This window comes from Rhinoderma darwinii, chromosome 2 (assembly GCF_050947455.1).
Source record: "Rhinoderma darwinii isolate aRhiDar2 chromosome 2, aRhiDar2.hap1, whole genome shotgun sequence".
In the NCBI taxonomy this organism is placed as follows: domain Eukaryota; kingdom Metazoa; phylum Chordata; class Amphibia; order Anura; family Rhinodermatidae; genus Rhinoderma; species Rhinoderma darwinii.
The window spans coordinates 422,528,628-422,556,371 of record NC_134688.1 but is presented as its reverse complement, the minus strand read 5'-3'; the positions used below and the strand labels follow the sequence as shown (position 1 = coordinate 422,556,371).

Genomic DNA, 27,744 nt, shown 5'->3' with positions numbered 1-27,744 from the left:
GCTGCAGTGCCTGCATAAGACTAGGGCTCCCTATGGGAGGAACACCCTTTTGATGAGTGAAAGGCAAAAATGAATGTGACGGTTGTGCCGTAGTCCTGGGAAAAGAATCTGTAAATGTGTGATGAATAAATAGTTTCCTTATTATCTGCAGCGGTTTGACAGAGTTGTGGTGCTGCCGACAACTGAGTTTCCCTGTGACCCCCTGAACTGTCAGTGCCTGTCACGTGTGAATTTCCCTGGCAGTGAAAGGGTCGGGAGAAGAGATCTGAATTGTGTTGTCAGTTGCCATTTCCAATAGGCGGATGCTGGGAAAATTTACGTGTGGAATTAATTCCCTTCATTTGTATTCATGGGCTTCTGAAAGGCTTGTTTGAATTGTAAATGGTGAGGTCACAGGACGTCTTTCCTAATGTATTTCAGATAAGCTTTGAAGGTTGGACCGCCAGTATTGTGACTTTGCTCCTTTTTAGAGGCCTTTGAAAACACTGCTTATTGCAGGCTGTGAGAGATTGCAGGTCTGGCTTTTATGGGACGCCACTCAAAGCCTTTCCTTCAATAATGTAATGTAGATCACCATTTTACTTCTGATGGTGCCTCATGCCAAGGCTATTACATGCGCTGCTTTTCCTCACTCGCCAGGTATGGAGCAGGTTGTTTCAAGGTCTTTCTCTAGTTGTGTTTCTAGGAGTATAGCAGACCTTGGTGTAACCATTTATCTTCAAGTCTCGGTCTGCTAATATATTTCAAGTGACAGCTCAAGAAGTAAATTCTGGAACGTAATGAATAAGCAGAGCTGCACAACCAACAGGTTATTTTTATATGTGTTTCACCTAAGCAATTATTTTTGCCTTATTTTGCGATAATTTACTGCATTTCGGTAAATAACATTTACAGATCACACAAACCTTGAAAAATGCAGTATGTCAAAACCAATCTGTGCCTGCCAGGGGATGTGGTAGGGATAGGTGGCACTACGTGTAGGTATTATATACAGTGAAGGAAATAAGTATTTGATCCCTTGCTGATTTTGTTAGTTTGCCCACTGTCAAAGACATGAACAGTCTAGAATTTTTAGGCTAGGTTCATTTTACCAGTGAGAGATAGATTATATATAAAAAAACAACGAAAATCACATAGTCAAAATTATATATATTTACTTGCATTGTGCACAGAGAAATAAGTATTTGATCCCCTACCAACCATTAAGAGTTCAGCCTCCTCCAGACCAGTTACACGCTCCAAATCAACTTGGTGCCTGCATTAAAGACCGCTGTCTTACATGGTCACCTGTATAAGAGACTCCTGTCCACAGACTCATTTAATCAGTCTGACTCTAACCTCTACAACATGGGCAAGACCAAAAAGCTTTCTAAAGATGTCAGGGACAAGATCATAGACCTGCACAAGGCTGGAATGGGCTACAAAACCATAAGTAAGACGCTGGGTGAGAAGGAGACAACTGTTGGTGCAATAGTAAGAAAATGGAAGACATACAAAATGACTGTCAATCGACATCGATCTGGGGCTCCATGCAAAATCTCACCTCGTGGGGTATCCTTGATCCTGAGGAAGGTGAGAGCTCAGCCGAAAACTACACGGGGGGAACTTGTTAATGATCTCAAGGTAGCTGGGACCACAGTCACCAAGAAAACCATTGGAAACACATTACGCCGTAATGGATTAAAATCCTGCAGTGCCCGCAAGGTCCCCCTGCTCAAGAAGGCACATGTACAGGCCCGTCTGAAGTTTGCAAATGAACATCTGGATGATTCTGAGAGTGATTGGGAGAAGGTGCTGTGGTCAGATGAGACTAAAATTGAGCTCTTTGGCATTAACTCAACTCGCCGTGTTTGGAGGAAGAGAAATGCTGCCTATGACCCAAAGAACACCGTCCCCTCTGTCAAGCATCGAGGTGGAAACATTATGTTTTGGGGGTGTTTCTCTGCTAAGGGCACAGGACTACTTCGCCGCATCAATGGGAGAATGGATGGAGTCATGTACCGTCAAATCCTGAGTGACAACCTCCTTCCCTCCACCAGGACATTAAAAATGGCTCGTGGCTGGGTCTTCCAGCACGACAATGACCCGAAACATACAGCCAAGGCAACAAAGGAGTGGCTCAAAAAGAAGCACATTAAGGTCATGGAGTGGCCGAGCCAGTCTCCAGACCTTAATCCCATTGAAAACTTATGGAGGGAGCTGAAGATCCGAGTTGCCAAGCGACAGCCTCGAAATCTTAATGATTTACAGATGATCTGCAAAGAGGAGTGGACCAAAATTCCATCTAACATGTGTGCAAACCTCATGATCAACTACAAAAAACGTCTGACTGCTGTGCTTGCCAACAAGGGTTTTGCCACCAAGTATTAAGTCTTGTTTGCCAAAGGGATCAAATACTTATTTCTCTGTGCACAATGCAAATAAATATATATAATTTTGACAATGTGATTTTCTGTTTTTTTTTTTTTATATATATAATCTATCTCTCACTGGTAAAATTAACCTAGCCTAAAAATTCTAGACTGTTCATGTCTTTGACAGTGGGCAAACTTACAAAATCAGCAAGGGATCAAATACTTATTTCCTTCACTGTATAGGCCCTGGCAGATCCCACCAGTAGCTATGGTGATTATTGGGAGAATAATTTTTTTGTTTTGCTGCTACTCTGTTTATTTGCCACTCGAGCGAAGTGGCGCAAAAGGTGTCTGGTATCCATTTCCCATTCCTCTGTAGAAAAAAAATGCACATCTAGACAGAAATGACCCTAAAGTATAAGGGTATGTGCACAAGGTAGCAGGCTTTTACGTCTGAAATGACAGACTGTTTTCAAGGAGAAAACAGCTGCCTCGTTTCAGCCGTAATTGCTCCTTCTCGCATTTTGCGAGGCTTCTCTGACAGCCGTAAATTTTGAGCTGTGCTTCATTGAGTTCAATGAAGAACGGCTCAAATTACGTCTGAAAGAAGTGTCCTGCACTTCTTTTGACGAGGCTGTATTTTTATACGTCGTCGTTTGACAGCTGTCAAAAGACGACGCGTAAATGACAGGTCGTCTGCACAGTACGTCGGCAAACCCATTAAAATGAATGGGCAGATGTTTGCCGACGTATTGTAGCCTTATTTTCAGACGTAAAACGAGGCATAATACGCATTGTTTACGTCTGAAAATAGGTCGTGTGAACCCAGCCTAACTGTCAGATGATCAACACTACCTTACTGGAGCCTTACCCCAAGGTTATCTTTTTGGGACCACGTTTTGCAATTTTTCACTGCTGGTGAACCCATGTCACGCATGCCAGAAGTGTAAGAATCTTCCTGGAATGCCGGTACTTCAGGATGGCGGACGCGGAGGTTCTCTGCTCTGCTGTTACCACTAAATGATGTCCATCTTGCACTGTTCGCCTTATTCCTGCCTGTCAGAGTCACAGTTTTCCACTTTTCAGGGTATTCTTAAATTATCACTTGGAAAACTGTGGCTGTCACCGTTATAAGGGTATATTGGGGGTTTGTGATTGTCACTATTATGGGGTATATTGTGGGTCTGTGAGTGTAACTATTATGGGGGTGCCCTGTGACTATCAGTTATTAGAGGTCTGTGGCTGTTATTTGTGACTTAATGTTAGGTGTCCTGTGACGGTCACTGTTATGAGGGTATATTGGGGTCTGTGGTTGTTTAACCCCTCTGAATAGCAGCCAGTTTTTTTGTTTTTACGTTAACCATGCAGTAAAAATGACATGTTAAATTTATTCTGTGTGTCAGTATGATTACGGCAATACCCAATTTATATAGTTTCTTTACTTTTTTTTACTACTTTAACAAAATAAAAATACTTTATTTTTCCATCGATAGAGCTGTGTGAGGGCTTGTTTTTTTTTGGTGCGAGTTGTAGTTTTTAGTGGTACTATTTTGGGGTAGATAAAACTTTTTAATTGCTTTTTGTTTAATTTTTTGGGGAGGCTAGGTGACCAATAAACAGCAATTCTGGAATTTTTATTTATTTTTACAGTATTCACCGTGTGGCATAAATAACGTTATATCTTAATAGTTAAGATAGTTAAAGATGCGGTAATACCAATTATGTTTATTTTTTTATTGTTTATATTTTATGTAATAAATTGGTAAAGGTTTGTTTGTTTTTTCCCCCTAACTTTTAATGTCTTTATTGCAGTATCTAAGTGGTAAAATGGCCGGGATCAGAGTTATCCCTAATCCTGGCCGTCGCTGACACCTGCTGCGTATGGAGTGGGATCATCTCCTGAGCCTGCTCCACCACTCCCCATGCTACATCCGGCGTGTGCATATACGGCAAATGTTACAAAGGGGTTAATGGGGTTCCTTTGATTTGTCACTTTTAGTCTGGGTTCCCACGTTGGGTAAACTCTGTGGAATTTCCGCAGCATTTACAGTAGGAGCAAAGTGAATGAGATTTGAACAAGTCTCATGCACTCACTACAGAAAAAATCTGCAGCGAAAACTTTAATAAATTTACCTGCGGTGTGGATTTTATATCCGCAGCATGTCCATTTGTGCTGCAGATTCATTGCGCATTCGTTGTGGCTTTTCCTTATTGAATTCAATGGGGAGGTAAAACCCGCAACAAATAGCCAAGTGTTGCGACTTTTGCCGCAGAAACACTGCGATTCTGCCTCAAAAATCGCAAATAAAAAAATCAAAAACACCTTTTTAAAAAAAAAAAAAAAAAATGAATGAAAAAGTTAATACAACCCAGCCATAGTCCTAGCGATGCTTTCTTCTGTTCTCCACCCAGGCCGGCCTCCTGGGATGACGTTTCATCTCATGTGACTTCTGTGACCAATCACAGGCTGCAGCAGTCACGGACAGGCCAGACTGCACGAAGAACAGAGTAATGATTTGCTATGAGAGCGGCCGGAGGTAAGTATAGTCTTTTTTTTTTTTTTTAGTGCTGGTTTCTGCCTGAAAAATTGCGCCACAATTTGGTGCGTTTTTCCGGGTGAAATTACCTGCATGTTCTAGGCCGGATACGCCACGCACTTTTGCGCATTGTATCTGACCTGTGGAAACATATCATTATAAGGGTCCGGTGGCAGGTTCTTCACAATATCATTGTGGTAAATTTATGGTTTAATCCTATAAAAATGTTTGTAATAGTTGCCAATTTTCTCCATATGAAATAATTGCAGTTATATCTCCACTGTGATTATGCTATGATCTACTGTGATTTACGGTCACCATGTACCACGAGCCTTGACATTCAAAAGAATTTCTTAAAAAGATTATTGCGAATTGGAGCTCATTCAGTCAAGGAAACTCTGCCATACTGAATTATACAATGATCAAGCAGATATAGCGCTCTGCCACATGAATTAACCCCTTTTTTCTGTCAATGCAGCACTCGGTGATCCTCTGCCAGTGTGTCGGGGAGTTCTGACAACAAGCTCAATGTTCTTTTCAAATGCTGACCAGAGACCCTTCTCATGCACTGAGGAACATTAACAAGTGATGAACAGGCAGGCTGTAGGTGGATATTCTGCATAATACCATGTCATTCTTTAGGAAATGTAAACCTTTTATATAAATAAAGCCGTTTAGTCATAAAATAATCAATCACTTTGTAATATAAACCCTTTTTTCTATTTTCTTAATACAGCTGTAAACAATGAATATTTTCATTGTAGTTACCAAGGCTACGTCCTATGTATATACACTCCTCAACAATGAAATGCAACATCAAGAAGGAAAAGTTTTGGAATTGTGGAAATCACAGGATTAATAGATATGTTAATGATATGCAAATTAAAAGGGAAAAATGGAAACAAAATATTCCAAACATCTTCACTTATTCAGTATCGAGCATGAGCGCCACACGCAGAAATACACGCACTTACATGCCTTGGCATACTATCAATGAGGTTATTAATGTCTGAGGAATGTTATGCCATGCTGAATGCACTTGGGCACGCAAATCATCAAGATTGGCTGCTGGCAGCTCCCTTTGCAATTGCCAACCAATGACGTCCCAGATGTGCTCGATGGGAGACAAGTCTGGAGAGGCTGCAGGCCATGGTAGAACGTTTAGGCCATGCAGGCTGCTCACAGTAGCACAAGCAACATGCGGCATGGCGTTGTCCTGTTGAAAAACGGCTTCTGGGACACTTTGGAGAAATGGCCTTACCACTGGTTCAAATCAATGTAACGCTGAGCTGCTAGTGTACCTGAAATGAAGACTAGAGGGGTTCGGCTACCGTAGATTATGCCACCCCAGACAATCCCGGGAGTGAGACTGGTGTGACGTTTCCTTGTGAAGGCCTTTTCTTGGCGTTGCCCACGTGGTCTCCAGACCAATATCCGGCTATCAATGCGTCCGAGACAAAAGCGGGACACACCGCTGAAGAGGATAGAGCTCCATTCCAGCCTCCCATTGTCGTCTCGCTGTGCACCATGATAGCCTGTGAGAGCCGTGGCGTGTGGTCAATGGAACACCTGTAGCCAGACCTCTGGCTCATAGCCCAATGTAGTGCTAATGCCTTCTGATGTTGTGTTTTGACACAGGTTTCCGCCCTAGGCTTGGGATGTGACGTCCAATTTCACTTGCAGTACAGAATGGATCACTACGCGCCATTCTTCCAATCAGATGATCCGTCCATGCAGATGTTCGCCTCTGTGCTCTTCTTGCTTTCATTCCCGTTCGTTTTTCTCCAAACCTCCGGGGCATGCAACGCTGAACAGTGCTGACATCTCGGCCTAGGCGCGTAGCGATCTGCCGGAGTGATAAACCAAGGTCTCTCAGTTCAAGGATTCTGTTCTTCTAAATTTGCGATAAATGGCACGTCGAGAAACAGGAGGCATCGCATAATCATCCCATACCACTTGATCTGATTTTTGAGGTTTCATGTGGCTAAAAAACTTTTCTTTCAATCTAGCTTTTCTGCGTCTCCCACATTCCGCAGATTGGAGCTAGGTGCTGGAAAATGTGATCATTTGCAGATCTTAGCGACACCTGCTGCTGGCCCGATTTGCATAACCTTACTACTTGCCTTTCTTGGTGTTGCATTTTCATTGTTGAGGAGTGTATGTATAGGGTTGGTCTGTATAGAACGACGTGATCGCTTTGTGTAAATAATCCCAATCGGTCATATTCACTTGAAAAGAATTGCTGCCATATTAATGTGACATGCAAAAATATTGTGTTTTTTGCGGTGAGGGCAACTAATAAACCCTAAGGGTATGTTCACACCTAGTCAACCAAAACGTCTGAAAATCCAGAGCTGTTTTCAAGGGAAAACAGACCCTGCTTTTCAGACGTTTTTTTACCAACTCGCATTTTTCGCGGCGTTTTTTACGTCCGTTTTTGGAGCTGTTTTCATTGGAGTCTATGAGAAAACAGCTCCAAAAACGTCTGAAAGAAGTGTCCTGCACTTCTTTTGACGAGGCTGTATTTTTACGAGTCGTCGTTTGACAGCTGTCAAACGACGACGCGTAAATAACAGGTCGTCTGCACAGTACGTCGGCAAACCCATTCAAATGAATGGGCAGATGTTTGCCGACGTATTGGAGCCGTATTTTCAGACGTAAAACGAGGCATAATACGCCTCGTATACGTCTGAAATTTGGCCGTGTGAACATACCCTAAGGGAAACCCTCTGGCAACTAGTAAATTACAATGGGAAATAATTGTTACTAACACTCAGAATGGATTGAATGGTAAACGATGGTTACTACGTGTAAATGGCCTTTACTCACATTTCTGTATGTTAGGTAATTAACTTTCAGTACAATTTTGTAAGCCCATTTCCAATGAGTAGCTGACTAACATAGGTCCGTGCGAGACTCGTGAAAATCACGCGCGTTGCACGGACGTATTACACGTTCGTCTAAATAAGCCCTAAGGCTGGGTTCACACCTGTGTCATGTCATTCCATCGTTCTGAGCTGGCAGATGAGCAGAGCAAGGCAATTCCGAAAGCAACGTTCCATTGCACCATGGGCACTACCGGTGGCCAGCGAAACCCATTTACTTTAATGGGTTCTGTCGGCTCTCCGTTGGGGTGTTCGTGGTTTTATCAGATACCATAGTGCAGCATGCTGCGCTAATGTCTCCGGTATTCTTGAGGCCCCTAACTCAGATGTGAATGAGGCCTAAATTCAAATAGAAAGTTCCACTTTTGTAAGGCTGAGTTCACACCTGTGTCATCTATTTCGTTGTTCTGCTCCATCATAGAAGCAGAAAAACTAAATTGACGGAGTGTCGGAACCGTCGTCCGACAGATACCATTGACTTATAATGGGGTCCATCGGGTTCAGTTTTGGTGTCCTTCGTTTTGACGTGAAGAATACCACTGTATGTCATGCTATTTGTCCTGTCAAATATAACAAAATCTGCAACAGAGTCACCTTACGGAGCCTCTGACGCAGATGTGAACAGAGCATATCATTCCTGAGTTTTGTTCTTAAAAACATTGCCATAAATTCTACAGAAAAAAAACTTTTATTTAGATTCTGTTTTTTTTAAATTATGAAAATATAACTATTGTCGTTCAAACAATTAGGCTGAGTTCACACGGGGCGGATACTCTGCGTAAATGCACGCAACGTACATGCCCTGTGCACCACTGTTAAGTAACTCATTCGCATAAAGCTAATATAGGTCATAACTCCGTCAAAAATGATCGTTTTTCTAAATAAAAAACACTGCTGTAATCTACATCACAGCGCCGATCACATCATGTACAATATAGGCCACTTTTATTGTGGTGACAGAGTCTCTATAAGGTCAAACTCTATTACAGATATACTTAAAGAAAAAAATCTAAGGCTTATGCACATAATGCTCTTTGTAGGAACATGGAGCTCCGTATTACAGAACCACTGGCAGCCTGTGCGCCACCATATAGTGCATCTGTGCGCCACCATATAGTGCATCTGTGCGCCACCATATAGTGCATCTGTGCGCCACCATATAGTGCATCTGTGCAGCAATGTATTCTTCAAAAGAAGCAATTTGTTTGTTTGCCAGCAATCATGACATTTTTTTGCCTAGTCTCAGTGCATTAAAAGATCAATGATAAAACTAAAGTTTATAGTTGATCAAAATTGATTGTGTATACGTAAACTTACGACTTCATTTTATATACCTACATATGGCTATCCAACAATCTAGAATATTTAATAGTCCAGCATACATCGGTTCTATCATTGTTGAAATAAAGAAATCTACAATATATTTGGAGAAAGGTGAAGACTTTGACGTTTAAATGGGTTCCTACCACAATATTTTATGGTTTATTGATAGGTTAGGACATAAAACACTAATTGTAGGTCTACTTTTATTACCGTTCTCAATGGATGGGTAGGACACACATTGTGCGGTCTTTCCCCATTTAAATGAATGTAAGCTAGGACGCCCTTACATGTTGCGGTAGTAGTGTGCCACCCGGCCGAGCAACACGCATCAAAACCGCTTGCGGTTTTACCGCAGATTGTTGTCTTGCGATGCGTTTTTTTTAATGGCGTGGCTTGTACATGTGAAGCACTTTGGAACCATCACTTCACACACTATATACCGCTGCATGGCCGCTACGTGTGCAGGCACTCATACAGAGATTGCTGCGTTCTTTTATGTGGTGGTTTCCATTACTTCCATTCATTTTAAGGTGAGAAATCTTGCGTGTGTTGTCTGCTCTTGTATTGTGAACAAGTCAGAAATTTTATTCTAAAGAAAATTGTATATCGTTGACTATATTGTTCATGTATAAATATGTGTGGAAACTTACCATTCTGGTCAGTAGGTATAAATAGTTATAATGAAGGAAATAATGCATCGATTCAACAAATGCTCATTGATGATTTCTCCCTGTAAAGGTCCATTTACACTGGCCAATATGGGCCCTGAAATCGAGCGCCGATCAACAAGACCGCTCGTTGATTGGCACACGTTTTCTCTTTTAACAAGGAGCAATGATTGGTTTTATGTGGGGATGAGCGATTGTTACTATGTTCGCTTGTCCCCATGCATTTGCATCATGTCGGCAGCACATCTCCCTGTTTACACAGAGGGATTTGCTGCCGATAACGATAACATTTATTGCTGCATACAAGATGCGATCAGCCGATCAACGAGTGCTTCACCATTTATCGGCTGATCGTTGCCCTGTGTACATATGAACGCTTTGTCTGATCATTGGTCCATGGAAATGGGCCTTAAGACCATACCTATGAAGCAAACAGGTAGGTAGTCCTTATAATTTTTTTTTTTTTTTTTTTTGCTGGTTGCCTCTAGAAACCTATTGTGTGTTGCATGATTAACACAGGAAGGCAAACATTTTTAGCATTAATAGTGTTCTGATATTAGAAACTACAGTATATGTAGTACAGGGAGAGAGCAGTACAGTACATTTAATACAGGTAGGGCAGTACAGTACATGTAGTACAGGTAGAGAGCAGTACAGTACATGTAGTACAGGTAGAGCAGTACAGTCCATGTAGTACAGGTAGAGAGCAGTACAGTCCATGTAGTACAGGTAGAGAGCAGTACAGTCCATGTAGTACAGGTGGAGGGCAGTACAGTCCATGTAGTACGGGTAGAGAGCAGTACAGTCCATGTAGTACGGGTAGAGAGCAGTACAGTCCATGTAGTACAGGTAGAGAGCAGTACAGTCCATGTAGTACAGGTAGAGAGCAGTACAGTCCATGTATTACAGCGGTAGGGAGCAGTACAGTCCATGTAGTACAGGTAGCGCAATACAGTCCATGTAGTACAGGTAGAGAGCAGTACAGTCCATGTAGTACAGGTAGAGAGCAGTACAGTCCATGTAGTAGAGGTAGAGAGCAGTACAGTCCATGTAGTACAGGTAGAGAACAGTACAGTCCATGTAGTACAGGCAGAGAGCAGTACAGTCCATGTAGTACAGGTAGAGAGCAGTACAGTCCATGTAGTACAGCGGTAGGGAGCAGTACAGTTCATGTAGTACAGGTGGAGGGCAGTACAGTCCATGTAGTACAGGTGGAGGGCAGTACAGTCCATGTAGCACAGGTAGAGAGCAGTACAGTACATATAGTACAGAGGTAGGGAGCAGTACAGGACATGTAGTACAGGTAGAGGGCAGTACAGTACATGTAGTACAGAGGTAGGGAGCAGTACAGTCCATGTAGAACAGGTAGAGAGCAGCACAGTACATGTAGTACAGGTAGAGGGCAGTACAGTCCATGTAGTACAGGTAGAGAGCAGTACTGAACATGTAGTACAGAGGTAGGGAGCAGTACAGGACATGTAGTACAGGTAGAGGGCAGTACAGTACATGTAGTACAGGAAGAGAGCAGTACAGTACATGTAGTACAGAGGTAGGGAGCAGCACAGTCCATGTAATACAGGTAGAGGTCAGTACAGTCCATGTAGTACAGGTAGAGAGCAGCACAGTACATGTAGTACAGAGGTAGGGAGCAGTACAGTACATGTAGTACAGGTATAGAGCAGTACAGTCCATGTAGTACAAGTATAGAGCAGTACAGTCCATGTAGCACAGGTAGAGAACAGTACAGTACATGAGGCACAGGTAGAGGGTAGTACAGTGTATGTATATATATATATATATATATATATATATATATATAATTATACAGGTAGGGCAGTACAGTACATGTAGTACAGAGGTAGGGAACAGTACCGTACATGTAGTATAGGTAGAGGGCAGTACAGTATACGTAGTACAGGTAGAGGGCATTACAGTACATGTAGTACAGGTAGAGAGCAGTACAGTCCATGTAGTACAGGTAGAGAGCAGTACAGTCCATGTAGTACAGGTAGCGCAGTACAGTCCATGTAGTACAGGTAGCGCAGTACAGTACATATAGTACAGGTAGAGAGCAGTACAGTCCATGTAGTACAGAGGTAGGGAGCAGTACAGTCCATGTAGTACAGGTAGAGAGCAGTACAGTCCATGTAGAACAGGTAGAGAGCAGCACAGTACATGTAGTACAGGTAGAGGGCAGTACAGTCCATGTAGTACAGGTAGAGCGCAGTACAGTACATGTAGTACAGAGGTAGGGAGCAGTATAGTCCATGTAGTACAGGTAGGGAGCAGTACAGTCCATGTAGTACAGGTAGAGAGCAGTACAGTCCATGTAGTACAGGTAGAGAGCAGTACAGTCCATGTAGTACAGGTAGAGAGCAGTACAGTCCATGTAGTACAGGTAGAGAGCAGTACAGTCCATGTAGTACAGGTGGAGGGCAGTACAGTCCATGTAGTACGGGTAGAGAGCAGTACAGTCCATGTAGTACGGGTAGAGAGCAGTACAGTCCATGTAGTACGGGTAGAGAGCAGTACAGTCCATGTAGTACGGGTAGAGAGCAGTACAGTCCATGTAGTACAGGTAGAGAGCAGTACAGTCCATGTATTACAGCGGTAGGGAGCAGTACAGTCCATGTAGTACAGGTAGCGCAATACAGTCCATGTAGTACAGGTAGAGAGCAGTACAGTCCATGTAGTACAGGTAGAGAGCAGTACAGTCCATGTAGTAGAGGTAGAGAGCAGTACAGTCCATGTAGTACAGGTAGAGAACAGTACAGTCCATGTAGTACAGGCAGAGAGCAGTACAGTCCATGTAGTACAGGTAGAGAGCAGTACAGTCCATGTAGTACAGCGGTAGGGAGCAGTACAGTTCATGTAGTACAGGTGGAGGGCAGTACAGTCCATGTAGTACAGGTGGAGGGCAGTACAGTCCATGTAGCACAGGTAGAGAGCAGTACAGTACATATAGTACAGAGGTAGGGAGCAGTACAGGACATGTAGTACAGGTAGAGGGCAGTACAGTACATGTAGTACAGAGGTAGGGAGCAGTACAGTCCATGTAGAACAGGTAGAGAGCAGCACAGTACATGTAGTACAGGTAGAGGGCAGTACAGTCCATGTAGTACAGGTAGAGAGCAGTACTAAACATGTAGTACAGAGGTAGGGAGCAGTACAGGACATGTAGTACAGGTAGAGGGCAGTACAGTACATGTAGTACAGGTAGAGAGCAGCACAGTACATGTAGTACAGAGGTAGGGAGTAGTACAGTACATGTAGTACAGGTATAGAGCAGTACAGTCCATGTAGTACAAGTATAGAGCAGTACAGTCCATGTAGCACAGGTAGAGAACAGTACATGTAGTACAGAGGTAGGGAGCAGCACAGTCCATGTAATACAGGTAGAGGTCAGTACAGTCCATGTAGTACAGGTAGAGAGCAGCACAGTACATGTAGTACAGAGGTAGGGAGTAGTACAGTACATGTAGTACAGGTATAGAGCAGTACAGTCCATGTAGTACAAGTATAGAGCAGTACAGTCCATGTAGCACAGGTAGAGAACAGTACATGTAGTACAGAGGTAGGGAGCAGTACAGTCCATGTAGTACAGGTGGAGCACAGTACTTGTAGTACATAGGTAGGGAGCAGTACAGTACATGTAGCACAGGTAGAGGGCAGTACGGTATATATAGTACAGGTAGGGCAGTACAGTACATGTAGTACAGGTAGAGACCAGTACAGTACATGAGGCACAGGTAGAGGGTAGTACAGTGTATGTATATATATATATATATATATAATTATACAGGTAGGGCAGTACAGTACATGTAGTACAGAGGTAGGGAACAGTACCGTACATGTAGTATAGGTAGAGGGCAGTACAGTATACGTAGTACAGGTAGAGGGCATTACAGTACATGTAGTACAGGTAGAGAGCAGTACAGTCCATGTAGTACAGGTAGAGAGCAGTACAGTCCATGTAGTACAGGTAGCGCAGTACAGTCCATGTAGTACAGGTAGCGCAGTACAGTACATATAGTACAGGTAGAGAGCAGTACAGTCCATGTAGTACAGAGGTAGGGAGCAGTACAGTCCATGTAGTACAGGTAGAGAGCAGTACAGTCCATGTAGAACAGGTAGAGAGCAGCACAGTACATGTAGTACAGGTAGAGGGCAGTACAGTCCATGTAGTACAGGTAGAGCGCAGTACAGTACATGTAGTACAGAGGTAGGGAGCAGTATAGTCCATGTAGTACAGGTAGGGAGCAGTACAGTCCATGTAGTACAGGTAGAGAGCAGTACAGTCCATGTAGTACAGGTAGAGAGCAGTACAGTCCATGTAGTACAGGTAGAGAGCAGTACAGTCCATGTAGTACAGGTAGAGAGCAGTACAGTCCATGTAGTACAGGTGGAGGGCAGTACAGTCCATGTAGTACGGGTAGAGAGCAGTACAGTCCATGTAGTACAGCGGTAGGGAGCAGTACAGTTCATGTAGTACAGGTGGAGGGCAGTACAGTCCATGTAGTACAGGTGGAGGGCAGTACAGTCCATGTAGTACAGGTGGAGGGCAGTACAGTCCATGTAGCACAGGTAGAGAGCAGTACAGTACATATAGTACAGAGGTAGGGAGCAGTACAGGACATGTAGTACAGGTAGAGGGCAGTACAGTACATGTAGTACAGGAAGAGAGCAGTGCAGTACATGTAGTACAGAGGTAGGGAGCAGCACAGTCCATGTAATACAGGTAGAGGTCAGTACAGTCCATGTAGTACAGGTAGAGAGCAGCACAGTACATGTAGTACAGAGGTAGGGAGCAGTACAGTACATGTAGTACAGGTATAGAGCAGTACAGTCCATGTAGTACAAGTATAGAGCAGTACAGTCCATGTAGCACAGGTAGAGAACAGTACATGTAGTACAGAGGTAGGGAGCAGTACAGTCCATGTAGTACAGGTGGAGGACAGTACTTGTAGTACATAGGTAGGGAGCAGTACAGTACATGTAGCACAGGTAGAGGGCAGTACGGTATATATAGTACAGGTAGGGCAGTACAGTACATGAGGCACAGGTAGAGGGTAGTACAGTGTATGTATATATATATATATATATATAATTATACAGGTAGGGCAGTACAGTACATGTAGTACAGAGGTAGGGAACAGTACCGTACATGTAGTATAGGTAGAGGGCAGTACAGTATACGTAGTACAGGTAGAGGGCAGTACAGTACATGTAGTACAGGTAGAGAGCAGTACAGTCCATGTAGTACAGGTAGAGAGCAGTACAGTCCATGTAGTACAGGTAGCGCAGTACAGTCCATGTAGTACAGGTAGCGCAGTACAGTACATATAGTACAGGTAGAGAGCAGTACAGTCCATGTAGTACAGAGGTAGGGAGCAGTACAGTCCATGTAGTACAGGTAGAGAGCAGTACAGTCCATGTAGAACAGGTAGAGAGCAGCACAGTACATGTAGTACAGGTAGAGGGCAGTACAGTCCATGTAGTACAGGTAGAGCACAGTACATGTAGTACAGAGGTAGGGAGCAGTATAGTCCATGTAGTACAGGTAGGGAGCAGTACAGTCCATGTAGTACAGGTAGAGAGCAGTACAGTGCATGTAGTACAGAGGTAGGGAGCAGTACAGTCCATGTAGTACAGGTAGAGAGCAGTACAGTACATGTAGTACAGAGGTAGGGAGCAGTACAGTTCATGTAGTACTGGTAGAGGGCAGTACAGTCCATGTAGTACAGGTAGAGGGCAGTACTGTACATATAGTACAGAGGTAGGGAGCAGTACAGTCCATGTAGTACAGGTATAGAGCAGTACAGTCCATGTAGTACAGGTATAGAGCAGTACAGTCCATGTAGTACAGGTATAGAGCAGTACAGTCCATGTAGCACAGGTAGAGAGCAGTACAGTGCATGTAGTACAGAGGTAGGGAGCAGTACAGTCCATGTAGTACAGGTAGAGAGCAGTACAGAACATGTAGTACAGAGGTAGGGAGCAGTACAGTCCATGTAGTACAGGTAGGGAGCAGTACAGTCCATGTAGTACAGGTAGAGAGCAGTACAGTACATGTAGTACAGAGGTAGGGAGCAGTACAGTCCATGTAGTACAGGTAGGGAGCAGTACAGTCCCTGTAGTACAGGTAGAGAGCAGTACAGTGCATGTAGTACAGAGGTAGGGAGCAGTACAGACCATGTAGTACAGGTAGAGAGCAGTACAGTCCATGTAGAACAGGTAGAGAGCAGTACAGTCCATGTAGAACAGGTAGAGAGCAGTACAGTACATGTAGTACAGGTAGAGAGCAGTACAGTACATGTAGTACAGAGGTAGGGAGCAGTACAGTCCATGTAGTACAGGTAGAGAGCAGTACAGTGTATGTAGTACAGAGGTAGGGAGCAGTACAGACCATGTAGTACAGGTAGAGAGCAGTACAGTCCATGTAGAACAGGTAGAGAGCAGTACAGTACATGTAGTACAGAGGTAGGGAGCAGTACAGTCCATGTAGTACAGGTATAGAGCAGTACAGTACATGTAGTACAGAGGTAGGGAGCAGTACAGGCCATGTAGTACAGAGGTAGGGAGCAGTACAGGCCATGTAGCACAGGTAGAGAGCAGTACAGTGCATGTAGTACAGAGGTAGGGAGCAGTACAGTCCATGTAGTACAGGTAGAGAGCAGTACAGTCCATGTAGTACAGGTAGAGAGCAGTACAGTACATGTAGTACAGAGGTAGGGAGCAGTACAGTCCATGTAGTACAGGTAGAGAGCAGTACAGTCCATGTAGTACAGGTAGAGCGCAGTACAGTACATGTAGTACAGAGGTAGGGAGCAGTACAGTCCATGTAGTACAGGTAGGGAGCAGTACAGTCCATGTAGTACAGGTAGAGAGCAGTACAGTGCATGTAGTACAGAGGTAGGGAGCAGTACAGTCCATGTAGAACAGGTAGAGAGCAGTACAGTACATGTAGTACAGAGGTAGGGAGCAGTACAGTCCATGTAGTAAAGGTAGAGAGCAGTACAGTACATGTAGTACAGAGGTAGGGAGCAGTACAGTCCATGTAGTACAGGTAGAGAGCAGTACAGTACATGTAGTACAGAGGTAGGGAGCAGTACAGTCCATGTAGTAAAGGTAGAGAGCAGTACAGTACATGTAGTACAGAGGTAGGGAGCAGTACAGTCCATGTAGTACAGGTAGAGAGCAGTACAGTCCATGTAGAACAGGTAGAGAGCAGCACAGTACATGTAGTACAGGTAGAGGGCAGTACAGTCCATGTAGTACAGGTAGAGAGCAGTACTGAACATGTAGTACAGAGGTAGGGAGCAGTACAGGACATGTAGTACAGGTAGAGGGCAGTACAGTACATGTAGTACAGGAAGAGAGCAGTGCAGTACATGTAGTACAGAGGTAGGGAGCAGCACAGTCCATGTAATACAGGTAGAGGCAGTACAGTCCATGTAGTACAGGTAGAGAGCAGCACAGTACATGTAGTACAGAGGTAGGGAGCAGTACAGTTCACGTAGTACTGGTAGAGGGCAGTACAGTCCATGTAGTACAGGTAGAGGGCAGTACTGTACATATAGTACAGAGGTAGGGAGCAGTACAGTCCATGTAGTACAGGTATAGAGCAGTACAGTCCATGTAGTACAGGTATAGAGCAGTACAGTCCATGTAGTACAGGTATAGAGCAGTACAGTCCATGTAGCACAGGTAGAGAGCAGTACAGTGCATGTAGTACAGAGGTAGGGAGCAGTACAGTCCATGTAGTACAGGTAGAGAGCAGTACATGTAGTACAGAGGTAGGGAGCAGTACAGTCCATGTAGTACAGGTAGGGAGCAGTACAGTACATGTAGTACAGGTAGAGAGCAGTACAGTACATGTACTACAGGTAGAGAGCAGTACAGTGCATGTAGTACAGAGGTAGGGAGCAGTACAGACCATGTAGTACAGGTAGAGAGCAGTACAGTCCATGTAGAACAGGTAGAGAGCAGTACAGTGCATGTAGTACAGAGGTAGGGAGCAGTACAGTCCATGTAGTACAGGTAGAGAGCAGTACAGTCCATGTAGTACAGGTAGAGAGCAGTACATATAGTACAGAGGTAGGGAGCAGTACAGTCCATGTAGTACAGAGGTAGGGAGCAGTACAGTCCATGTAGTACAGGTAGGGAGCAGTACAGTCCATGTAGTACAGGTAGAGAGCAGTACAGTGCATGTAGTAGAGGTAGGGAGCAGTACAGTCCATGTAGAACAGGTAGAGAGCAGTACAGTACATGTAGTACAGAGGTAGGGAGCAGTACAGTCCATGTAGTACAGGTATAGAGCAGTACAGTGCATGTAGTACAGAGGTAGGGAGCAGTACAGTCCATGTAGTACAGGTAGAGAGCAGTACAGTCCATGTAGTACAGGTAGAGAGCAGTACAGTACATGTAGTACAGAGGTAGGGAGCAGTACAGTCCATGTAGTACAGGTAGAGAGCAGTACAGTCTATGTAGTACAGGTAGAGCGCAGTACAGTACATGTAGTACAGAGGTAGGGAGCAGTACAGTCCATGTAGTACAGGTAGGGAGCAGTACAGTCCATGTAGTACAGGTAGAGAGCTGTACAGTGCATGTAGTACAGAGGTAGGGAGCAGTACAGTCCATGTAGTACAGGTAGAGAGCAGTACAGTCCATGTAGAACAGGTAGAGAGCAGTACAGTACATGTAGTACAGAGGTAGGGAGCAGTACAGTCCATGTAGTAAAGGTAGAGAGCAGTACAGTACATGTAGTACAGAGGTAGGGAGCAGTACAGTCCATGTAGTACAGGTAGAGAACAGTACAGTCCATGTAGAACAGGTAGAGAGCAGCACAGTACATGTAGTACAGGTAGAGGGCAGTACAGTCCATGTAGTACAGGTAGAGAGCAGTACTGAACATGTAGTACAGAGGTAGGGAGCAGTACAGGACATGTAGTACAGGTAGAGGGCAGTACAGTACATGTAATACAGGTAGAGAGCAGTACTGAACATGTAGTACAGAGGTAGGGAGCAGTACAGGACATGTAGTACAGGTAGAGGGCAGTACAGTACATGTAGTACAGGAAGAGAGCAGTACAGTCCATGTAGTACAGAGGTAGGGAGCAGCACAGTCCATGTAATACAGGTAGGGAGCAGTACAGTCCATGTAGTACAGGTATAGAGCAGTACAGTCCATGTAGTACAGGTATAGAGCAGTACAGTCCATGTAGCACAGGTAGAGAACAGTGCATGTAGTACAGAGGTAGGGAGCAGTACAGTCCATGTAGTACAGGTAGAGAGCAGTACAATGCATGTAGTACAGAGGTAGGGAGCAGTACAGACCATGTAGTACAGGTAGAGAGCAGTACAGTCCATGTAGAACAGGTAGAGAGCAGTACAGTACATGTAGTACAGAGGTAGGGAGCAGTACAGTCCATGTAGTACAGGTATAGAGCAGTACAGTCCATGTAGAACAGGTAGAGAGCAGTACAGTACATGTAGTACAGAGGTAGGGAGCAGTACAGTCCATGTAGTAAAGGTAGAGAGCAGTACAGTCCATGTAGTACAGAGGTAGGGAGCAGTACAGTCCATGTAGTACAGGTAGAGAGCAGTACAGTCCATGTAGAACAGGTAGAGAGCAGCACAGTACATGTAGTACAGGTAGAGGGCAGTACAGTCCATGTAGTACAGGTAGAGAGCAGTACTGAACATGTAGTACAGAGGTAGGGAGCAGTACAGGACATGTAGTACAGGTAGGGAGCAGTACAGGACATGTAGTACAGGAAGAGAGCAGTACAGTACATGTAGTACAGAGGTAGGGAGCAGCACAGTCCATGTAATACAGGTAGGGAGCAGTACAGTCCATGTAGTACAGGTATAGAGCAGTACAGTCCATGTAGCACAGGTAGAGAACAGTACATGTAGTACAGAGGTAGGGAGCAGTACAGTCCATGTAGTACAGGTGGAGGACAGTACCTGTAGTACATAGGTAGGGAGCAGTACAGTACATGTAGCTCAGGTAGAGGGCAGTACGGTATATATAGTACAGGTAGGGCAGTACAGTACATGAGGCACAGGTGGAGGGTAGTACAGTGTATGTATATATATATATATATATATATATATATATATATATATATATATATTATACATTATACAGGTAGGGCAGTACAGTACATGTAGTACAGAGGTAGGGAACAGTACCGTACATGTAGTACAGGTAGAGGGCAGTACAGTATAATATATATATTTTACAGGCAGTACAGGAAATGTAGTACAGGTAGAGAACAGTACAGGTAGGGCTGTACAGTCTGTATATAGTACAGGTAGAGCGCAGTACCGGTAGCACGATTAGAGGTTAGTACAGTGCATGTAGCTCGGGTAGAGTTCAGTACAGTACATGTAGTACAGGTGGAAGGCAGAACAGACGATGGGGCAGTACATGCTATATAACACTACTGCAGGGAGGCTGCTATACACTAAAGGCCCTTTTACAGCGGCCGGTGCAGCAAGCCGATCGTTTGCTCCTGTCACACGGAGCTATGGATGGGGACGAGCGGTCGTTACTCTGAGCACTCGTCCCCATCCATTATTATCATGTCGGCAGCGCGTCTCCCTGTTTACACAGAGGTATGTGCGGTCGACAACGATAATATATATATATATTTTTTTTTAAATGATGCGATCAGCAGGTGAACGAGCATTTGCTCGTTCACCTGCTGATCGCTGCCCTGTTTACACAGGGCAATTATGGTCAGCGAGCATTCTATGAACGCTTGTCTGCCCGATCGCCCAGTGTAAAACCCCCTTGAGGGTATGTTCACACGCAAAACGGCTGTAAAATATGGAGCAGTTTTCAAGGGAAAACATGCTCTGATTTTCAGCCGTGTTTTATGCATCAAACACTTTTTGGATGCGTTTATTTGTGGCCGTTTTTTTGAGCTGTGCTTTCTGTTGAGAGGTTAACCCGACGGAAATCTCCGCAGGGACTCAACGGAAGGGCAACGCTGATGTGAACAGGGCCCTCCCTGTGGCCTTACTTTATAATGGCCCAGGAAAGGCCATTGTATGTTGGAGCCCCAGGCCACTGTACTCCCATTAGTCCATGGTCTCTGATCTGTCAGGAATATGTCACTAGCGCTGTGTTCTTCTACAGACTAGGAGCGCTTTCTTGCATTAGACTCAAGGGGTCAGAAAAAGATTTGAAGAGGATTTTGGTGCGGATGCTGAATCCTCATCTACTCCGCTGACATTCTGCAACCAGTGCATGTGAATGGGTTTTTGTATCTCAGTTCACATGGAGCAGGAACAAAAAAAATCTGTGAAAATCAGTAACATGCTCCTTATAGTCGGGGATTCTGATAGAAAAAGTCGCTGGATTAGTTCCGCTGAATGTGGTGGATCTGCGGCATCGAACTGCACATCTGCCACAGCAATCCTATTGTCTACTGTGGATTTCTTCCATGGAGTTTTTCAGATGCAAATCTGACACGTCTGAAGAGTCTTCATTACAGGAATAAAGTAATAACCGGCATCCATCACATTTTCAAGATATGGCAATGCCTCGGCATCAACAATTCATCTACAGTAATGGCGCCACTTCTAGCGGTGTTTGGCCACATGACATGTCCATATTTGGGGGAAAATTTTGTATAAATGTCAGCAAAGCCAATAAAATAGGAATTCATAATTCAATGAAAGAGCAGAAACTGTCATATAGAGATGGTTCTCAGAATCATAGGAAAAGACAACCTCATTGAAGAACGCCAGTCAGTGTAGCCTCAAACTGAAGTGGCTGATAACAGGGAACAATAGATTACAACTGCAGGGGGAAAAAACACGTTTTATTCAGTGTCTCTTTAATTTCCCTAACATTGTGCCATAAAGTGTGTGATAAGAGTGCGGCGGGGATAAGCCGCAGCTGGATGAGGAGGAGGAGGAGGGAGAGAAGGCGAGGCTTCAGCTGCTGTGGAAGGACCACATTGACTTCTACCACCATAACAGCTGAATGTACCGAACTCCTCCCTCTCACTGAAATGGCGGTGGGCGGGAGAGCGCCTCAGTTTGGATTGCGTATGACGAAATGACGCAGTGCGTTAATGCGGGCTGACGTCACTTGTGCCGGGCGGACCAATGAGGAGAGTTCAGCCCCTTCTCTCAGTGCCTGCTGATTCACCAAATAGTAATCGGCAAATCAGCAGGCACTAGGAGGACGGGGCTGATCTCTGCCATTGATCATCCGATCCAGCCCTGGTAAGTGAGCGCAGCCTCCTCCGGGGCCTTGTCGTCGTCCCTCCTCCCGCTCACCGGCTGCTTGAGTGCTCGGAGTGTCCTCATTGTTTCCCCGGTGCTGGTTGGGTGGGCCCGGACGCACATTGGCTGCAGCGCGGCCCTCCTGTGGCTACGCCCCGCAGTCTGTCTAGTGCTGTGTTGCTGCCCCCGGTCTGACCTGTGCTTTCTCTCCATGTACAGTGCGAGGAGGAGAGTGGTGACCCCCCATGCGGTGTTAGTGCAGCTCTGCCATGTTGGCCTGTTAGCCAGGACCAGGGGACCTCGCCTTCCAGCTTCTCCCTCAGCCGCAGATGAACACTGGACTTCAGAAATGTAAGTGGTCAATGTCCGGCCTTCCCGGCTAGAGGAGGCATTGTCCTTCCGTCACATGCCACATACTCCTCACATACAGACTCTTCCTGCTGACTCCTCTGTTAAGGTCATTCCTCTATGGAGTCATTGGTATAAATTGTCTTATTAAATCCCTGAAGTAAAAGCTGAAGATTAATGTGTAAATTATCTATGACTTATTAATGTAACGTCTCCTCACCGGTCCCGTGTCCCCCAATACGTAGGAGCGTCTCCTCACCGGTCCCGTGTCCCCCAATACGTAGGAGCGTCTCCTCACCGGTCCCGTGTCCCCCAATACGTAGGAGCGTCTCCTCACCGGTCCCGTGTCCCCCAATACGTAGGAGCGTCTCCTCACCGGTCCCGTGTCCCCCAATACGTAGGAGCGTCTCCTCACCGGTCCCGTGTCCCCCAATACGTAGGAGCGTCTCCTCACCGGTCCCGTGTCCCCCAATACGTAGGAGCGTCTCCTCACCGGTCCCGTGTCCCCCAATACGTAGGAGCGTCTCCTCACCGGTCCCGTGTCCCCCAATACGTAGGAGCGTCTCCTCACCGGTCCCGTGTCCCCCAATACGTAGGAGCGTCTCCTCACCGGTCCCGTGTCCCCCAATACGTAGGAGCGTCTCCTCACCGGTCCCGTGTCCCCCAATACGTAGGAGCGTCTCCTCACCGGTCCCGTGTCCCCCAATACGTAGGAGCGTCTCCTCACCGGTCCCGTGTCCCCCAATACGTAGGAGCGTCTCCTCACCGGTCCCGTGTCCCCCAATACGTAGGAGCGTCTCCTCACCGGTCCCGTGTCCCCCAATACGTAGGAGCGTCTCCTCACCGGTCCCGTGTCCCCCAATACGTAGGAGCGTCTCCTCACCGGTCCCGTGTCCCCCAATACGTAGGAGCGTCTCCTCACCGGTCCCGTGTCCCCCAATACGTAGGAGCGTCTCCTCACCGGTCCCGTGTCCCCCAATACGTAGGAGCGTCTCCTCACCGGTCCCGTGTCCCCCAATAGGTAGGGGCGTCTCCTCACCGGTCCCGTGTCCCCCAATAGGTAGGGGCGTCTCCTCACCGGTCCCGTGTCCCCCAATAGGTAGGGGCGTCTCCTCACCGGTCCCGTGTCCCCCAATGCGTAGGGGCGTCTCCTCACCGGTCCCGTGTCCCCCAATGCGTAGGGGCGTCTCCTCACCGGTCCCGTGTCCCCCAATGCGTAGGGGCGTCTCCTCACCGGTCCCGTGTCCCCCAATGCGTAGGGGCGTCTCCTCACCGGTCCCGTGTCCCCCAATGCGCAGGGGCGTCTCCTCACCGGTCCCGTGTCCCCCAATGCGCAGGGGCGTCTCCTCACCGGTCCCGTGTCCGCCCCCCCCCCAAAGCGTAGGGGCGTCTCCTCACCGGTCCCCCCAAAGCGTAGGGGCGTCTCCTCACCGTTTGTCAGTCTGGTTTATATGGATAAATCTCCTGTAATTGTGCTGTCAGTAGCATTATGTAAAAATTGTTGTTGCGGCCCCTTTAATCACAGTCTGACAATGTGTTCGTAATAACGTGCTCTCCCTAAATGTATTCCTACCCCTGTTACCACATAGTAATCTGTAGCTTTAATGTCTTACTTTTATATAATCGTACTTCTTTCTTTTTTTTTTTTTTTTCTTATATGGTCCAATTCTTGTCCTGGTCTTCGTGTCACACTGAAGTATTGGACCCTTTATGATCCCCCTAAGGCTCTGTGCACATGACCGTTTTATGGCCTTCTGGAAAGGAGCTGTAATTTAGTGCCAAGGACGGGAACGGCTTCTGTTCTCAGATCAGGAAAGGCTTTTTCTAAGCGTCTTCTTGGTTCTAAAGATACGGCTCATGCCCAGAGCCATAATAAAGCCATGAGCCTGAGCCCTTACTGGCTACTGTAAAATATTGTGACTGCCTTGTGGGATGAAGAATTGTCAAAGTTTGTTTTTGTCACTGGATGTCATTTCTCACAAGCTTGAAATATTTTCCCCAAATGTCAGGGTTAAGAAATAAAATAATGAAGCAATTTAACTGATCGTGCAGTGATCAGATGTAAAATTGATGGCGTGTGTTATGGTGCTAATGTGTTCTGCAGCGCTCCACGGGGAACATGTTCAGTTATCAGTGTCATTTATTAATCCTCCTTCCTGTTCAGGGCACATGTCGTAATCTGCAGTGAGATACTCATGCTGCATGTGGATTTTGCAGCGGATTTCACTCATTGCAAAGGATGAAATCTGTGGTGAAAATTTACAGCACATGGGGCACGCTGCAGGCTTTAAAATCCGCAGCGTTCCTATAAACCCCTACAGATTTACACGGAGTGGGGTTTGGATAAGGGTTACAGTAACTATAACATGTTTGTCCCGTGTACAATTGGTAAGTGCTATGGGATCTGGAGATTCTCACACTTGCACCCGCAGCTGCCCTCTCCCACGTATCCGATAAAACCGATTGGCCGTACTAGTCAGTATCACTTAATATGGTGCCGGCATTATCTCAGGGATGACCACATCTTTTAAAATTTTGAGCTGGCATTTAAAAGGGGATATAGCACTTCTACAGATTGATCACTAGTGCAAGGGGGCAGAATATTGGTAGACTTCAAGGTCATAATTGAGCCAGAGATTAAAGTGTCTAGGTCGCCCAAAAGGCGTACCTAGTGAGAGAGGACTATAGGAAAGTCAAAGTGGGCATTAATAAATAATAGGACCGTTGACCAGAAGGGGGATACCTCCTCACAGGACCACACTACATGCAGAAATGTTCCCAGCTCAGCTTAACAGCAAGCATCACTGTCAGAAATACGTATCGTTCTCCGTCTGTCTGGAGTGAAATATACCGCAGGAAGTCCAGAGTCACGCAGCACTCGCTGAACAAAGCGGTTTGTTCCAATTTCCAAAAGCAGCGACGTTTCAGCTCGTTATGAGGTATTCTTAACCCCTTCAGGACGCAGCACTTTTTCAAATTTTCACTTGTGGTTTTTTTTCTCCCCCACCTTTCAAAAGCATTAATTTATTTTTATTTTTCAGTCGTTCTCGCCATACGAGGGCTTGTTTTTTCCAGGACAAGTTGTAGGTTTTTCATGGCCCCGTTTATTGTACTGCATAATGTACTGGGAAGATGAAGAAAAATTTATTTGTGGGGTGAAATGGGCAAAAAACAGCGATTACATCATATTTTGGGGGGTTTTGTTTTTACAGCATCCAACAAGCGTTAAAAACGACATATTCACTTTATTCTACAGGTTGATACGATTACGGCGATACCAAATTTTTGTTTTACCACTTTTAACCTTTTGCTAAATAAATAAAAAACGTTTGTCGCCATATTTTGAGAGCCATAACTTTTATTTTTCCATCAATTTAGCTATGTTAGGGCTTAAGTTTTGCGGGGCGAGCTGTAATTTTCACTGATACCATTTTGGGGTATATGCGACTTTTTGATAATTTTCTATTTCATTTTTTTGGAGCGCTAAGGTGACCAAAAAACAGCAATTTGCGTGTTTTTTTTTATATATATATTTATAGATTTTATTTTTTTTACAGCATTCACTGAGCGGGTTAAACAATGCTATATTGTGATCGGACTTTTACGGACGCGGCGATACCAGGGGACTTGAAGCAGCGATCGTTTGATCGCTTGCATGATATACTGCAATACTAATGTATTGCAGTATATCCTGATTCTGACAGTCTCGGCAGGGCTTCAAAGGAGTACAAAGATGGCAGACCTGGGGGCTTTTGTTCGGCCCCCAGGCTGCCATAGCAACCGTTATAACCGGCCGATCGTGTCGCAGGGGGCGCCCCCTGAATGTAACACTTTAAATGGCGCAGTTGCGATTGATCTTGGTATTTAAGGTGAAGTGAACTTTGATTCCGGTCGTTGCAGGGAGGTGTCTGCTGCGTGTAACAGCCGTCACCCGCTGTGTATGGAGCGAGCTCGGCCCGTGAGCGAGCTCCATACTTCGCCTTAACCCTCATGTACAGTTGCGTGAGTTTGCGTGAAGGGGTTAAAGCAGTATAACCAGGCGTACACCATTTTTGATAGCTTATTTTTAGTTTGTTCAGTGCTTGCATCTTCTCTAATATACCGTATGGATGCATTTATATTGGATTCGTGTATCTCTAGCACTGACCACTGTAGGGAGAAAGAAGTCAACCATGTCCTCCCAGTCTTCTCTGGACAATACTGGGATATCTGCAGAGCAGAGGGTTTGTGACTGTTTCATTGTAGGAGATTAGAAGCTGGATCGCAGTCCGGAGCAAAGTCTCTAATTTTGAGTAAGCGAGGGAGTTTTGCAAGGAACCATGCTCCGCCAGGAGGGCGTGCTGGAGTTGTAGGTATCTATAGAACCCAGTAGCTGGTAATTGGTAGGTGCTTTGCAATTCTGAAAAAGATGGAAAGCTGCACGAGTCCAGGAATATCTGTTCCACGGACTTAATTCTCCAGGAAACCCAGTAACCCATGCTACAATGCTCATAGTGATGGGGGAGGGGAGGATTGTATTAAATGGGAGTTCGAGGGGAGATTAACCTGGGCTTACACTCCAATTTCAGATCGACTACCTGCCAGGCATTAGCTACTACTTTGATAGGAAGTAAACTGTAATCTGAGGGACAACTGAACAAAGTATTTGCAAGGCCCTCATAAATGGCAGCGCGCTCCATACAGTCCAGTAGCCGTGTTATGCCATTCAGTTACATTGCACTCCATTTTCCGTCACGTGCGTAAACCCGGTCTTAGGCTCTATGCACACGACCGGAATTTTGATCCGCAATTACGGATCAAAATGCTGATCCATGCATTTCTCTGGCCCACGGACACCTTCCCATATATTTACGGGTAAGTGTCCAGCTGTAGAAATGAGCCGCAAAAAAAATAGGACATGTCCTGTTTTTTTATTTTGCGGACCGTGCTCCTATACTTTATAATGGGAGCGTGACAGTACGCGGCCGTCCATGCCGGTCATCACGGACCATGCACACGGCAGGGGGCCTTAGGTTTATGCCAGTGAATTCAATCACCTGATAGGCCATGCATGCACTGTGCAAAAATACTGATGGTGACTTGGTTACTCTTGTTTGAGGCAAACTACTACCCCAGGCTTCATTGAGAAGCAACCTTCTAATCCACCATGCACTACGATTCAGATCTTTCACCTGATCTAAGGTCCCTGTTACTCACTGATTAGTTTATTTCTTATAGGCCTCATTCACACTTTGTATTTGTTAGCAAAAATACTGACAAATACAAAGAGATAAAAAATCTTTCCATTATAGCTTCAGTTTATTTTCCACTCCTGGTTTTGGCTTACAAACGCTGATGCAAAATACTGACCAGATTCTGCTGTGTGAATGAGGCCTTGTTTGTG

General features: G+C 45.3%; 1 protein-coding gene across 5 annotated transcripts in view; it reads left to right on the top strand.

Annotated features, from left to right (window-relative positions):
- FAM222B (family with sequence similarity 222 member B) overlaps positions 1-27,744 on the top strand; it is a 121,481-nt gene that overhangs the window by 68,396 nt on the left and 25,341 nt on the right. For 2 of the 5 annotated variants that reach the window (XM_075854287.1, XM_075854288.1), the window contains exons 3-4: positions 5,370-5,494; positions 22,233-22,364. In XM_075854287.1, the coding sequence (XP_075710402.1) occupies positions 22,343-22,364 (22 nt within the window). In that variant the 5' untranslated portion in view covers positions 5,370-5,494; positions 22,233-22,342. Of the gene's footprint in view, positions 1-5,369; positions 5,495-21,823; positions 22,014-22,232; positions 22,365-24,058; positions 24,145-27,744 lie in introns of those variants that run through there. The other 3 variants (XR_012881576.1, XM_075854286.1, XM_075854289.1) reach the window with 3 other exon arrangements.